The sequence below is a fragment of the Mus caroli genome, chromosome 15 (genome assembly GCF_900094665.2).
Source record: "Mus caroli chromosome 15, CAROLI_EIJ_v1.1, whole genome shotgun sequence".
Lineage (NCBI taxonomy): Eukaryota > Metazoa > Chordata > Mammalia > Rodentia > Muridae > Mus > Mus caroli.
Window position 1 is genome coordinate 30,505,450 of NC_034584.1, and position 13,675 is coordinate 30,519,124.

General features: G+C 37.8%; 1 protein-coding gene across 4 annotated transcripts in view; it reads left to right on the top strand.

Moving 5' to 3' along the window:
- Positions 1-13,675, top strand: part of Vps13b (vacuolar protein sorting 13 homolog B) — a 543,216-nt gene that overhangs the window by 195,510 nt on the left and 334,031 nt on the right. For all 4 annotated transcript variants that reach the window (XM_021183993.2, XM_029469591.1, XM_029469592.1 and 1 more), the window contains exon 22: positions 12,846-12,973. In XM_021183993.2, coding sequence (XP_021039652.1) covers positions 12,846-12,973 — 128 coding nt within the window. The remainder of the gene's footprint in view (positions 1-12,845; positions 12,974-13,675) is intronic.

Here is a 13,675-nt window from a genome sequence, read left to right on the forward strand (position 1 = left end):
ACCATCATCATGAGATATGCTTTTAGATCGGGGTGAAGCTTTTCCGGTGTGTTGGGGTGCCCTGGACTGGGCGAAGTGGGAGTGCTGGGTTCTGATGATCGTGAGTGGTCTTGGTTTCTGTTAGTAAGATTATTACGTTTACCTTTAGCCATCTGGTAATCTCTGGAGTTAGTTGTTTTAGTTGTCCCTGTTTAGAGATTGTTCATCTGGTGATTCTGTTAGCCTCTGTCAGCAGACCTGGGAGACAGGCTCTCTCCCCTGAGTTTCAGTGGTCAGAGCACTCTCTGCAGGCAAGCTCTCCTCTTACAGGGAAGGTGCACAGATATCTGGTGTTTGTACCTCCTCCTGGTCGAAGATGAAGGCCCAAAACAGGACCTTTCCCAGAAGCTGTGTTTCTTTGGCGGGTCACAGAAGCTCTCACCTTGTGTGGTGCACAATCTCACCTGTCCAAACTATGTTCGGTGGAGACCCGGAACCAAGATGGCTACAGCCAATCTAGAGGCAAAAGCCTCATGGTCCGGGTGGACACCTGTCCTCTGCCCAGGAAGGTGGCCAGATGTCTGGGGCCCGAAAAGGGTGCTGCCTCAGTAGCTCTGTGGCTCCACCTGACCCAGAAGCTGTCAGCTTCTGTGGTACACACTCTCACCTGTGCAGACTAAGTTCAGAGAAGTCCCGGAACCAAGATGGCTTCCGCTGATCCTGAGGCAAAGGGCTCCTGGGCAGGGTGGACACCTGTCCTCTGTCCTGGAGGGTGGCTGGACGTCTTGGGCCCAAAAGGGCCTGCCTCAGAGGCTCTGTGGCTCCCGCCTGTCCCAGAAGCTGTCAGCTTCTGTGGTGCACACTTTCACCTGTGCAGACTAAATTCAGAGGAGTCCCGGAACCAAGATGGCTCCAGGTGATCCTGAGGCAAAGGACTCCTGGGCCCAGCGGAGACCTGTCCTCTGGCCAGGAGGGTGGCCGGATCACCTGAAGTCTTAAGATCCCGTGGCTGGTGTTGTGAGTAGCTGGAGGGTGTCAGCTGACTCGCCCTAGCTACCCAGGTGCTGGTTAGACCGAAAGGGGCTTGTTCCCCGGTTTTCTGCTTCCCTAACTAATGCAGTCTCAGGTCCTGTGGGATTGGATTGGAGCAGACGCTGTGTTCCACTCACCAGAAGTCTTAAGATCCCGTGGTGGGTGTTGTGGGTAGCTGGCGGGGTCAACCGACTCTGCGCCCTAGCTACCCAGGTGCAGGACGAACCGGAAGGGAATTACAATTTTTCTGATAATGTTGCACATCTAAGCAAGAGTTCAATGAAACATTTATATTATTTATAATTGGATAAATTTGACCATTTCAGCAAACTTAAATCTCAGTGTTTAAAATATTATTAAATTTTGTTCCTTTTGTGAAAACGTGAGTGTACACCCAAGGCTATTCTGGTCCTCCAAGATCAGGTAGTTTGTTATTGCACTGTGTGGAAGCCTCCATTGCTAGCTGTGCCTCATGGTTCATAAGGAATACACCTTGAAGTAGTGGCATGTACCAGTAGTACAGTTGGTTGAGGCAAGCTGAGAGTTCATGAGGACTGCCTTATCAGTTAGTGGAGTGCATGTCGGTGAACAGAAATTAGTAAAGGTGGGGGGCGGGGTAAGAGTACCTACCCTTGTCTCTTTAAAAGTGTACTCATCTTTCACTTGTATTTAGAAGCTAGTCACTTGACTGTTTCTAGTTACATAAGGATTCCAAATTGTGTGAAATAATAGTTAAGGCTACATCAGTAAATCAGGTCTGTGAGTTCTAACTAAAATAGATCCAGAGTGAATATTAAGTGTTGTTTAATTGTCTGTGTAACAACTTAAAATCGATTATGATAAGCTCAGTTTTGGAGTAGTTAAAAAAAAAAAAAGCCTCCTTGTAGTAGTGATATCCAAAACCAAAGCTCCATGTGCTTGCATTTCCTCAGTAAGATCATAGTGGAAGCTGCAGAATAAATAATTTATGTCAGGAGAATATTGGGGAGTAAACAACTGGTATTTTACTTCAGAAGATTTTTTTACTTCAGAAGATATTTTTTTTTTTACCTTAAGCATTAAGAAGGGGGGACACAGCAGAAAAGGCACGGAAGCATGATTATAAATTAGAAGCCGTACAGCTACATAGTAATATCAGATGATTGAAACTCTGAAGATGAAGGCAGTGCCTGATACAGAACTTTCACAAACAGAGAGCCTGACAAAACACACTGCGGCTATAGGCCAGATGGCCAGAGGAACTTAATTGTTGGGTAATGATCGGGAACTGAGGAAGTAGGAATAGATGACCCATACATGGCACTCTGAAAAACATGGCTGTTTCAACTCTTATGTATGACTCTCAGCATGGAAATCTGGGAAGAGGGAGGGAGGGAGGGAGGGAGGGAGGGAAGGAGAGAGTTGAAATTTACCAAGAATGATAATTAAAATATATCGAGAGAACACAATTTGAAATGGGATGTAGGGTATATTAAGCAGAGTCATAGACTTAATATTTAGAAAAATAACATCTTGTATTGAGTTAGGGATAAAAAGAATATGTATCATCACTTTAGCCATCATTCAGTCTACAAACATTTGTGTAGCCTAAGTACTGGTTCTCGTGAATGATTTAGTAGAGGATGTGAGAATAATTTTATCAAGGTGTAAGCTCTTTGCTGTTCACATACATGGAATTCTTGCCTTCTATGAAGATAGAATATGGCATCATCTCTTTTTTTCTTTTTTCTTTAGTTTAACATGTCATTACAAAGTTTACAGTTTCATTAAATAAGAGGAAATCATTCTAGTAACAGGCAATGTGCATTTTTAGGACAATTTTAAATGTGGAGACTGCCAATTTCTGTTAATGTTTCAGTGGCATTGATATTTTCTAATATCTAATTTTAATAACTTGATTAAAAGCCAAATGAGTAACTTCACCTCAGTCAGTATATATCAACAACAATTTCTCTTAAAGTGCTCAGGCCATCCTTTAATTTGGTTAAGCTTGAATTTGCAGTGCTATGTTTCTAGTTATAGTGTGGAATTAGTAGGAAGCATTAAAAACTACATTTTGTGGATTTATGTGTTTTAGAAGTTAGTTGCTTTTATCATGCAGTTTAGTTTGAAATTCCATTCATTTGTAATTAATTAGATATTTAATTTCAATGGAAAATATTAAAGAATTGAAGGTAGATATTAAAGTGTAATGTGCTCAGATCAAATGTAGCTCAACAATGTTTTTTTCTCTTAGAGTAGAAAAAGATTCTGCTTTAAGAATTTTCTCCTTGGGTTAGACTTCCCTCACCCTACTATATAGGTGGTAATGACAATTCAGAGTTCCCTTTCAGCAGATGAACCTGGGAGTTTGTTAGGCTTCCTTAGAGAGTGTGGTGACCATAAAGAAGCTGCATTCTAAACATGGGGAAACAGTGCCCATATAGACATATTTGCCACCAAACAAAACATCCAGTGCCAGGAATGGATTAAATCTAATTGAGTTGTTGGCCAAAATTGTTTTAAGAAGCTTAGAGAGTATTAGTTTTCCATATGAATTTTTATTACTATATTAATAACATGAAAGTAAAATACTTTATTATTTTTAAATTTCTAAAAATACTTTGTTTTAAGAACTTCAAGATTTTATTGTTAATTCACTTTATTTTAATGGTTAGTTTAAAAGATACCACCTCTCTGAGAAATTTAAATTCAAGATGGGAAATATTGAACTCAGGATACTTTTTTCAGTTTAACTGATTACATTTTGGAAAGTTCTGCTGACACCAGGCTAAGGAATTACCATCTTCCAAACACAAAATGTATGGCAAAGGGCTGCCTTTTTCCCTTTTTCCCTTAAAAGCTAAATTTATCTTTAGGGCTTGTGTTTGGTTATGTTTCTTTTCTGTTTCCTTTTTAAGGCTTTATTTTATTTTTTAATTATATATATATTTGTGTGACGTTGGGGTAGTATGTACACACAGATATAGGTGTCTGCAGCTCTCAGAGTTGGAGCTACAGGCTACCCATTGTGGTTGTGAGTACAGGACCTGCTGTTAACCACTGATTGTCTCTCACCACACAGGAATCCCTTAAAAGTGTGTGTACATACTGTGACAATGTAATTAAAAACAGTTAATAAAATTGTAAATCTACTTAGCCATGAACTAGTAAAATACACGAAATTAGAATTATCTGAGAACAAATAAAGAATTGAAGGGTGTTTGCCATTTCCTTTTTGTTGTTGAATGTTCATTCTTCTTTCAGTTAATTTCAATCAATTGTAGGGACAGGGCTTTCTGCTTTCCTTAGGCATTTTGCTCTGTGATCTTGTCTCTTCCATTAGAGTCTGCAGTTACAAGAGGGCTGTAATGGCCACTGAACACTTACATGGGTTCTGGAGAGTCACACTCTGGTTCTCTTGCTTTATTTATTTTGTATTGGTGTGTATGTTGTATGTGTGTAAAGGGTAGCACTTCCACAGCATGTGTGCTTTGTTCTCTCCTGCTGTGTGTTATGTTCCAGCATGTGGGACTCAAGGCTTCAGGCTTGATGGCAAATGCTTTTATCTGCTTACCTATTTCACTAATAAATAAATTTTGGTTCTTTTAAGGTATGTTTAATGCTACTTCCTTTTCTTTACATTTATCTGTTTATTTTTTACTGGGGGATGGTGGTATTACCAAGGACATTAGCCCTGAAGCCATCTTGAGAGCCTTGTGACTTAACAACCTTTTCATCTGTAATTTTCTGACATAAGGAAAATCCAATGTCAGTTTACTTAATTAAATACCAACAAACTGCACATATTTTTCATAGGTAGGTAAAGTATAAATAGATACTTTATAATTTGCCCAGGATTATTTATAGTTTTTGCATTTCATATACCTGTTTTTAAGAAAACTTATACTTTTTAATATTAGTGTCTCGATTTTTGTAGTTATTCATGGGCTAATTGGGGGGCTATTTAAACAGATCCGATGAATAATAGGTCTGCTGTTCAATTTAACAGTATTCTAACAATACTTAACTTCCACTTCAGTGCTCCAGGGAAAGGTGTGTCCTCTAAGGGTGTTACTCTTTTAGAATATTCTACACCTATTCTTTGAAACTACAAGCAAAGAAAAAAAAAAAAAAGAATCTGGTAGGTTCAAAGGCACCTGAACGTACCAGATTGGATCCTGATCCTGTGGATCCACGTTAATCTGAGAAGAGAATTGGCTGGGTGAAGAAAGTATCAGAGGTCTGGAAGAAAGTCAGTAACTAACTCTAGATTTGTGGGCTCAAGCAGAAAGAGGAAGATAGTGACTAGTGGATGTGGCAGTGGGAGGTTTGGGAGCCATATTAAATAGGAACCCATAGGGGAGCTAAGGAAAGAAGGCTAGGCGATAGCCCAAGGATGTGCAGGCATCTGGAGATGTGTGCAGACTGGATAATGAATGGCTAGGGTGGAGAAAGCACTTGTATAGCAGATTGTCTGTTAGCTGATATATCATTGCTTTACTGAGGAGTACATGTTTTGAAATTAGAAAGACTAATCACAAGAAACTATAACCAAAAGAGTTGTTTATTGATTTCCATAACCAACATGGGCAGACAGGCAAAACCAGATCTTTTCTTTAGCATGACTTAGTACCAGACACTCTGCTCTGTCAGGACTTTCTTTTCATACTGGCTTAACTTTCTTTTAGTGATACAGGTTTCTTGGCTGTAGCAGTGTACATGGCTATGATAACCTTAAACTCACATTCCTAATACTTTGTGATAAAAACAAAACAGAGCTTGCTTAGTGTCTATTGAAAGTATACATGAGGAGAAACTTGCCTGACCTGTCCTGTATCATATGGCTTTTCTTGCATCTTTGCTATGTATCAGATCAGTTGTTAATGATGTTCCAGTGTTGTCACAGCCATGTTTCTAAGTTGCATGACACATGATACCATAAAATGAAAGGACAGCATAAACATGGCCCAGAAATGTAATTTTTGAGCTATTATCATTTATTTTTACTAATATTTCAAATGATTAGGCATAGCATAGTTAAAAATGAGCATATTACATATAAAAAACTAAAATAGGTATGTTACACTTAAGTCAGATTGGAGACTTAAACAAGTGCCCTAAAACAGAGCCATACCCTGCCCAAGGGCCCTACAACAGAGCCATGTCTCCAGCCCATATTTTGTGTGTGTGTGTGTGTGTGTGTGTGTGTGTGTGTGTGTGTGTGTGTGTGTGTTTGGTTTTCCTGAAAAGGGGCTCTTGCTATGTAGCTCATCTTGGGCTGGGACTTGTGGTCTTCCAATGTTGACTGTAGACTTCCTAGTGCTGGAACACAGGCTTTGAAACTCTGCCTTACTATTTTGATTTTTAGCTTACAGTTTATATTCAACCAAGGGAAAGGAATTAGGACGTATGTTTGTTGTGTATAATTCTGAGTTGCTCAGCTCTGGTTTGTACATTTTATTTCTCAGCTTTGTTACATTGTAAATTTTCTCCCAGAAATCCATTAACTTGAACTATTATAAAAATGATTTGAACTGTAATGTCAGTTAGTTATGAAGTTCTTTGAGAACACATTGTGGTGTTAATATAAGTACATTGAAAGTGTCTCATATATGGAATTCTTGGGAACATTACTCTAGTTTTTATATGAATTGGCAAGAACTCAGCAAAAATTCAAAATTTTAATGCAGTCTTCTCACTCCCTTTTAGCAGTCAGAGTGAGATTATAGTTTCCAGATGAAATTCCGTATGTCACATAGTGATGACATATATTTTCCTGGTTGGCTCAGCATGAGATGCGATTTTGCATGCCATGTCACGCTGACTAGCGGAATCCAAAAGCCATTATTTCCCAAGGGCCTTTCAGAGTGATAGCATCGGATGTTGTTTGTTTTATGATGAAAAGTCTCAAGCACTATAAGCAGTTAGTCAGATGCTTCTTAAAGCTGAAAATACTATCTAGCCATTATACATTAAAAGCAATTGTAAAGGTTACTTTCTCCTTTAGTTATTTAAATGTGTATTCCCAAGTGAAGTCACCAAAAAAAAAATCATCGTAAAATGCAGATAGAACATAAGTAATATATGGGGCATCATCAGTATGTAAAGGGTAAATATTATATGTTTTGACACTAAACCCAATTCATCTCAAACAACATCACATACCCTGTTTTACTTCAAATATAAAATAGTAGTAACTATTACTAATAATATAGTATATGCCTGTTTTAAGAATTTCTTTTGCTACAGTGAAACACTATAACCAAGCAAGTTGGGGAGGAAAGAGTTTACACTTCCATATTGCTATTCTTTACCAGGAACGTAAAGGCAGGAGCTGATTCCCAGGCCATGGAGGGTGCTGCTGACTGGCTTGTCTCTCATGGCTTGCTTGGCCTGCCTCTTATGGAATCCCCCACGATGGGTCGGGTCCTCCTCCACCAGTCACTAACTAAGAAAATACCTTAGGATTGGGTACTATAGAGGCCTTGCCTCAGTTGAGGGTTTCTATTTTCAGATAACTAGTTTATGTGTCAAGTTGACATAAGACTACCCAGTACAACTGACCCATTTTCCACTTGACACACAAACACACCAATTACTATTAAGACATTCCAATAATTTCTTATTCATCCCCAAGATTACATTAAAAGCATAAACAACTTTAAAGTCCTAATCTTTATTATTTCAAACATGTTAAAATTTCAGTCTGTTTAAAATATCTACTCTCTAAACATCTAAAATCTCTTTTAAAAATTAAAAATCTTTTTTTTTCTTTTGGTTTTTTGAGACAGGGTTTCTCTCTCGAAAAAACCAAAAAAAAAAAAAATTAAAAATCTTTCAGCTGTTATCTCCTATAAAATCAAGATTAGATTGAATATATTCTTCAAGAGGGAAGAGCAGGGCACAGTCACAATCTGAACCAAGTAAAACCAAATTCCAACAGTATAAATAACTCAACATCTAGAGATTAGGGATTCACTTGCTATCTTCTGGGCTCCTCCAAAGAAATTGAATCACTTCTCCAGCTCTGCTTTCTGCAGTATGCACAGTTTATTTTCTATGCTCTGGCTGGCTCCACTCCACTGCTGGTGGTGTTCTTAAAAGTCATCCATGGTACTAGAGTCTCCAACACCTCTGGAGTCTTCTGATGCAACTGGGCGGCAGCTTCACCTGTAGCCTTTCATAGGCTCTCTTTTTGGTTTCAAGCCTCATCTTTTTTTTTTTTTTCATGACTTCTTCAGCCCTGGTCCTACAAGCTGCCACTGAGACTGCACCATTACCAAGGGCATCTCTTGGCCTCTTACAGTACCAAGCCTCAGCTGCTCTCCATGACCCATTCATGCATTCAAAACCAGTACCATCTGGGTGACTCTTACTCATTACTAAGTCTAGCTGCCATCAAGAGGTACAACCTTTGTCTCCTCTGGAACACAGCTCCTCTGTGCTCTCAGGAAATTACTTCCCAGATTTCACCTCAGTGATACTGGTCTCTTCTTATTCACCACCAGTTTCTTAACTCCAGCTCACCAACATCAACTGTCCCATTAACTCAAAGGTGTTGCTGAGTAACTCAGACTTCAGTAGTGTTGATCTCTTGTTAATTGTAGCCAATTCTTCTGCTCCGAAATGACAGGATCTGATTTCCAAATAACAAATGGTCTTGATAGAGTGTTCAAATTTCTCTGTGGAACTTCACAAGCCAGCCCTCCATCTTCTGTACTGCTCTCAGCATTCTTATCTTTCAGGCTCCAGAGCTTCCCAATGACCTCTCACCCCTCAACAAAGTTCCAGAGTCCTTCCTTATGTCCTCCTCAACACATAGCCTCACAGCAGTATCCCACAATGCTGCTACTAACTTGTCTTAGGGCTTTTGTTGCTACAGAGAAGCAACAAGCAAGTTGGGGAAGAAAGGGTTTATTTGTTTTACATTTCCATACCACTCTGCATCACCAAAGGGAGTCAGGACAAGAACTGAAACAAGGAAGACACTGGAGGCAGGAGGCGATGCAGAGAGGTGCTGATGACTGGCTTGTTGGCCCTCGTTTGCTGAACCTTCTTCCTTACAGAAAACAGAAACTGGGCCTTCCCCATCAGTCACTAAGTAAGAAAATGCCTTATGGGGGAATGTCATTTGAGGTTTCTTCACTTCAGTTTGTGTGTCAACATAAGACTAGCCATTACCGTGCCCAACAAAGATATGTGGAAGCTCTTCAAAACTGTTCAGACATGAACACACACACACTCGCGCTCGCACGCACACACACACACACACACACACACACACAGAGTAAGTAAAGATCACATTTTGTGTGTGTGTGTTTTAGATATTAAACAGAAAGAATAAACTTTAAACATAGCAGAGCTTATATATATCTAATATTACCTACCTTGAAGACCTTGGAACAGTAATCTTTTTTCTTCTTTTCTTCTTTGGGTCCTAATCATGTGCAAATTATTTTAAGTCCATTCCATGGCTCAGCAAGTAAAATACTGTTGTTCAATTTGGCAGTCTAAGTTTGATTCCTGGGAGCCACTATGGCAAGAAAGGACTGACTCCGTAAAGTTGTCCCCAGATGTTGATGTACATCCTGTGGAACAAAGGCATCACACATGTTGGGCCTTGAGGACAAATCCAAGCCAGACTTAAGTTTTGAAAACTGTCTCAGTCACTTCCACACTTGAGTGACTCAGCATGACCTGCTTAAGCTAGGCCTTTGCCTAACTACTGTTGACTTAGAATAACTTTGTTGGCTCTGTCAGTCACTCCATACCCTCCATCACCCTTCCTCACCCCCTATGTCTAAAAAACCCACCTCCCCTCTCAGCCCTTTATAAACAAAAACATTGATACAATTAAACAAGTTCCTGTTTTGACAGACTCCTGGCTCAGGGTGGTTATTCTCAGGATGGCAGGAGATCTGAGCTGCTGACACTCACCATCCTGCTTCATCCCCTCTCAGCGGGACTGGGTTCTCTTCACTCAGCCCAGACCTGCCAGCCAAGAGCCAGCACACACATACACAGATGTAAACACATTCTAATAATAAATAAAGTCCATTACATCAATACGAGCATGTACATAACACATTAATACTCTTTCTTCTGTTTTATGTTTACTTGGTATCTCAACCTGTTGTGGTAACAATGGTTTTCTTTTTTAAAAAGCTATTGTATAGCTATTCTTCAACAGCTTTCTGCTTCAGTATCTTGAATGCTACTCGATGTCTAAAATATCTGTGACCTAGGACAGACCTAGGATGTGTTTAGTCTGTTTTTATGTTTCCCTTTTCTGCTACTTGCCATGTTTCAAGGCTGAATCAGGTTCTAGTTCTGATACTGAGTTGTGCTGCTGCCATGCTGAAGCACTCAGCCTTCTCATCCCCAATGTCAGCATCTCTGGGGAGTCCTGATTAGTTCCCATACTGCCCTCCTTCACCCCTTTGGTCTCACACTGATATCTGCTTCCTTCTGTAGAGTCGCACTTACTTTTTTTGTTTGTTGTTTAAAATTTATTTATTTTATGTATGTGAGTGCACTGTCACTGTTTGAACACACCAGAAGAGGACATCAGATCCAATAGCAGATGGTTGTGAGCCACCATGTGGGTACTGGGTACTGGCAATTGAACTCAGGACCTCTGGAAGAGCATCAGTGCTCTTAATCACTGAGCCATCTCTTCAGCCCCATAGTCAGTCTTACTTTTGTAACTGAATGTAGGACTTACGGAAACATTGAAGACAGTATAATGTTTCTGGACATGCACTGAATCTGATGTGACTCTGCAATGCTTGTTTGTATCACACTGTATCCTGTGTCCTCAGCCTGGTGATAGAACACACATGCTTTGTACTCTACTTGATGTCATGCAATACAACATCAAGGAAATCTGCTGAGTTGACTCACATCTAAGACTACTGAGTGTGAGGTGTGATGTACTTACCATGGGCCATGTTTCCTGCTGTTGTGGGGTCATGATGGTTTAATTATGGAAAACAAGGGCTTTTAAGTATGTATCATATGGTACCTGTGGATTGTATGTTAGAATGTTTGATTTTAAAAGACTGTTCTTTGAGTTGTTGACTGAGTTTCATGAAAAAAAAAACTGTTCTACTGGGTTTTGGTTTAGGATTAGGACAGATTTCTAATAGATTGAAAATGATCTACATATACTTGTCACATTTTCACTCTGTTGTTCTGAATTGATGTACTCAGCATTGATTATTATAAATTAAACAACACTGAAAACATTGCATGTGTTCTTCATCAAACACTACATTGTTAATATAGTTGTTTTATGCTATAAAAGGTGAGCACATTCAAGTCATACTAGGTAAACTTGCTTTAATATTAATGTGATAATCTTATGCTACAGGCAGAATTTTAGGACTGTATGGTTTAATTTTTATTATGTGAGGACTTAATCCATGAGGACTTTATCTACATCACCATGTACAGGAAAAGCATGGAGTTGTCTTAGGAAGTTTCATTGTCAGACAGTAGTGCACTTGATAGGGTACCATTCTCTAAGTGGGTCTATTTCAAGCTATAGTACTCATTTCAAAACAGTAATACTTTTCAGTACTCAAAAAAATTTACAGTAAGCCTTTGTGAAAATGTTTTGTATTCATACTTTAAAATGATTTTAATTAAATTGATAGAAATTTAAAGTAAGTCAAAGTTTTACTGTGTAAAAGTTTTACTGTGTACATTTTATTGTGTAAATAGGTCCCAATGTGTATAAAGTTAATTACATGTTAAGAAAATCAAAGTAGGTTATTATTATAAAGGAATTTATATCCAAATATGCACAGTAGAGAGACAGTATTCCCTTTCTGTACCCTCTGTCCACTTACCCCACAAAGATGATTTATACCATGGTTTACTTTTCAGTTTCTTGTAAATTTTGTATATGTAGTTAGTAAATTCTCACTAAAACTTACACACTATTTTGAAAATATATTTAGATTATATCACAAAATTTTAGTTTATTTCCACTTTAAAAGATACCAAAAAATGTTTTTTATCAAAGTCTTATCTTTCATTGTTGAATTGTAGTTCTTACTGGTCAGTAATAGATTAGCATTTCCTCTTTCTCTGTCACCCATTCTTCCTTCTCTCCTTTCTTCCCTAATTTCCTGTTTTCCTTTGCATGTAAATTACTTATTTGTATTAACATGAGCACTATAAGCACATATGGATTTATTAAGATAGATATACATAATTTGCACATTATTAGAAATTATTAAGGAGCTTGAAATAATTCATAAAATCTTATCAAAATTTTGAAATTCAATAGTTCTTGTCAATGAACCAAATTTTTATTAGCAGAGAATATCAATTTTTTATTATGACATAAGCCTTTCACATACTTTGATTAATTTTTGTTATAAAATATTTTTGTTTTCTATTTGTTATATTTTGCTTTTATATAATATCTATATATTGTATTATTTGTTATTTTTTGCTATAAATAACTTTGTAAATAAGGCATTGCCATCTGAAGGTTTCATTTATGGGAAAACCCATTTCCTATCACCCTATGATGATGAGTTGTTATGCAGAACTCAAGTTACAGCTTAGTTCATAAAATGAGTGCCTCTCTGTGTGATCAATTAAGAGAACATTTCCATTCACCTGAAAGTTAACTCTCTGTCATCAGTGACTTGACTGATATCTAAGATCAGTAGCCCCATGGAATGAATTGAATATTGGGCACTTATGATCTCATCAGGTGTGATAATTTTAAGCAGAGATAGAAACCACCTTAAAACTACTTACAGTATAGCTGTGTGAAAGCACAATGTGTAAAGAGCTCCCAAGGTATTTTGCTAACCAGCTCTTCCTTAACTTAGAGTCCAGACCAGTATCAATTCCTGTGAAGGCCGTGCTGCGAGTTCATGAAGAATGTAGAAGTCCTGAAGACAAAATGAAAGAATTTATCGCGATATTATGGAATGCAGTAAAGAGTCTCACGCTACAGGTAAATTTAAGCATTAGAAATGTTATGGCTCTACTTCCCATAATGCTATAACAATTATAGCACATTCAGTAATGCTATAATCTTTCTGACAACATTGCTGTCGTGTGTTTCATGTCCACTGGTGCTATGCTTACGATAGGCTGCTTTTCCATAGTCTGTCTAGTGTCTCCTGATACACTTGCATGTTGCAGACAGTATTCCCACAGTTCATCTCATATGCATTGGTACAGTTTAATTTTTACGGTCAAAATTATGTGACAATTCATTGTTTATAAAAATTTATATATTTTGAATTCGTTTTAAAGTTAAAATAACTTATATAGTCTAAACACTGGTTTTTAAAAATATTATCCAAAAGATTTGTGATTAGTTATATGCTTGTGGATAATAAATCTTATTATTTATTTTGACTTTTTAATGCATATAACTCAATCTTTTCAACCCACAGTATTTTGGCGTTGGCATTTTTGTTTGAGCAGGTTTGACACTATAAAATCTAATAGAAAAGACATACTTTTCTTTACATCTCATATATAATAGAACTTATATTCTTTTTGGATATCCTTTTTGGATTTTTATTTATACCTTGTTATAAAAAATTAACTTCTTTTAATACTTATAAACTTTTCATCTGTGATGTACATGTCCTTTTTTTCTTTTGTTCTATGTTATTCATTTTTTTAGTATAAGTGTGTTTTTTCT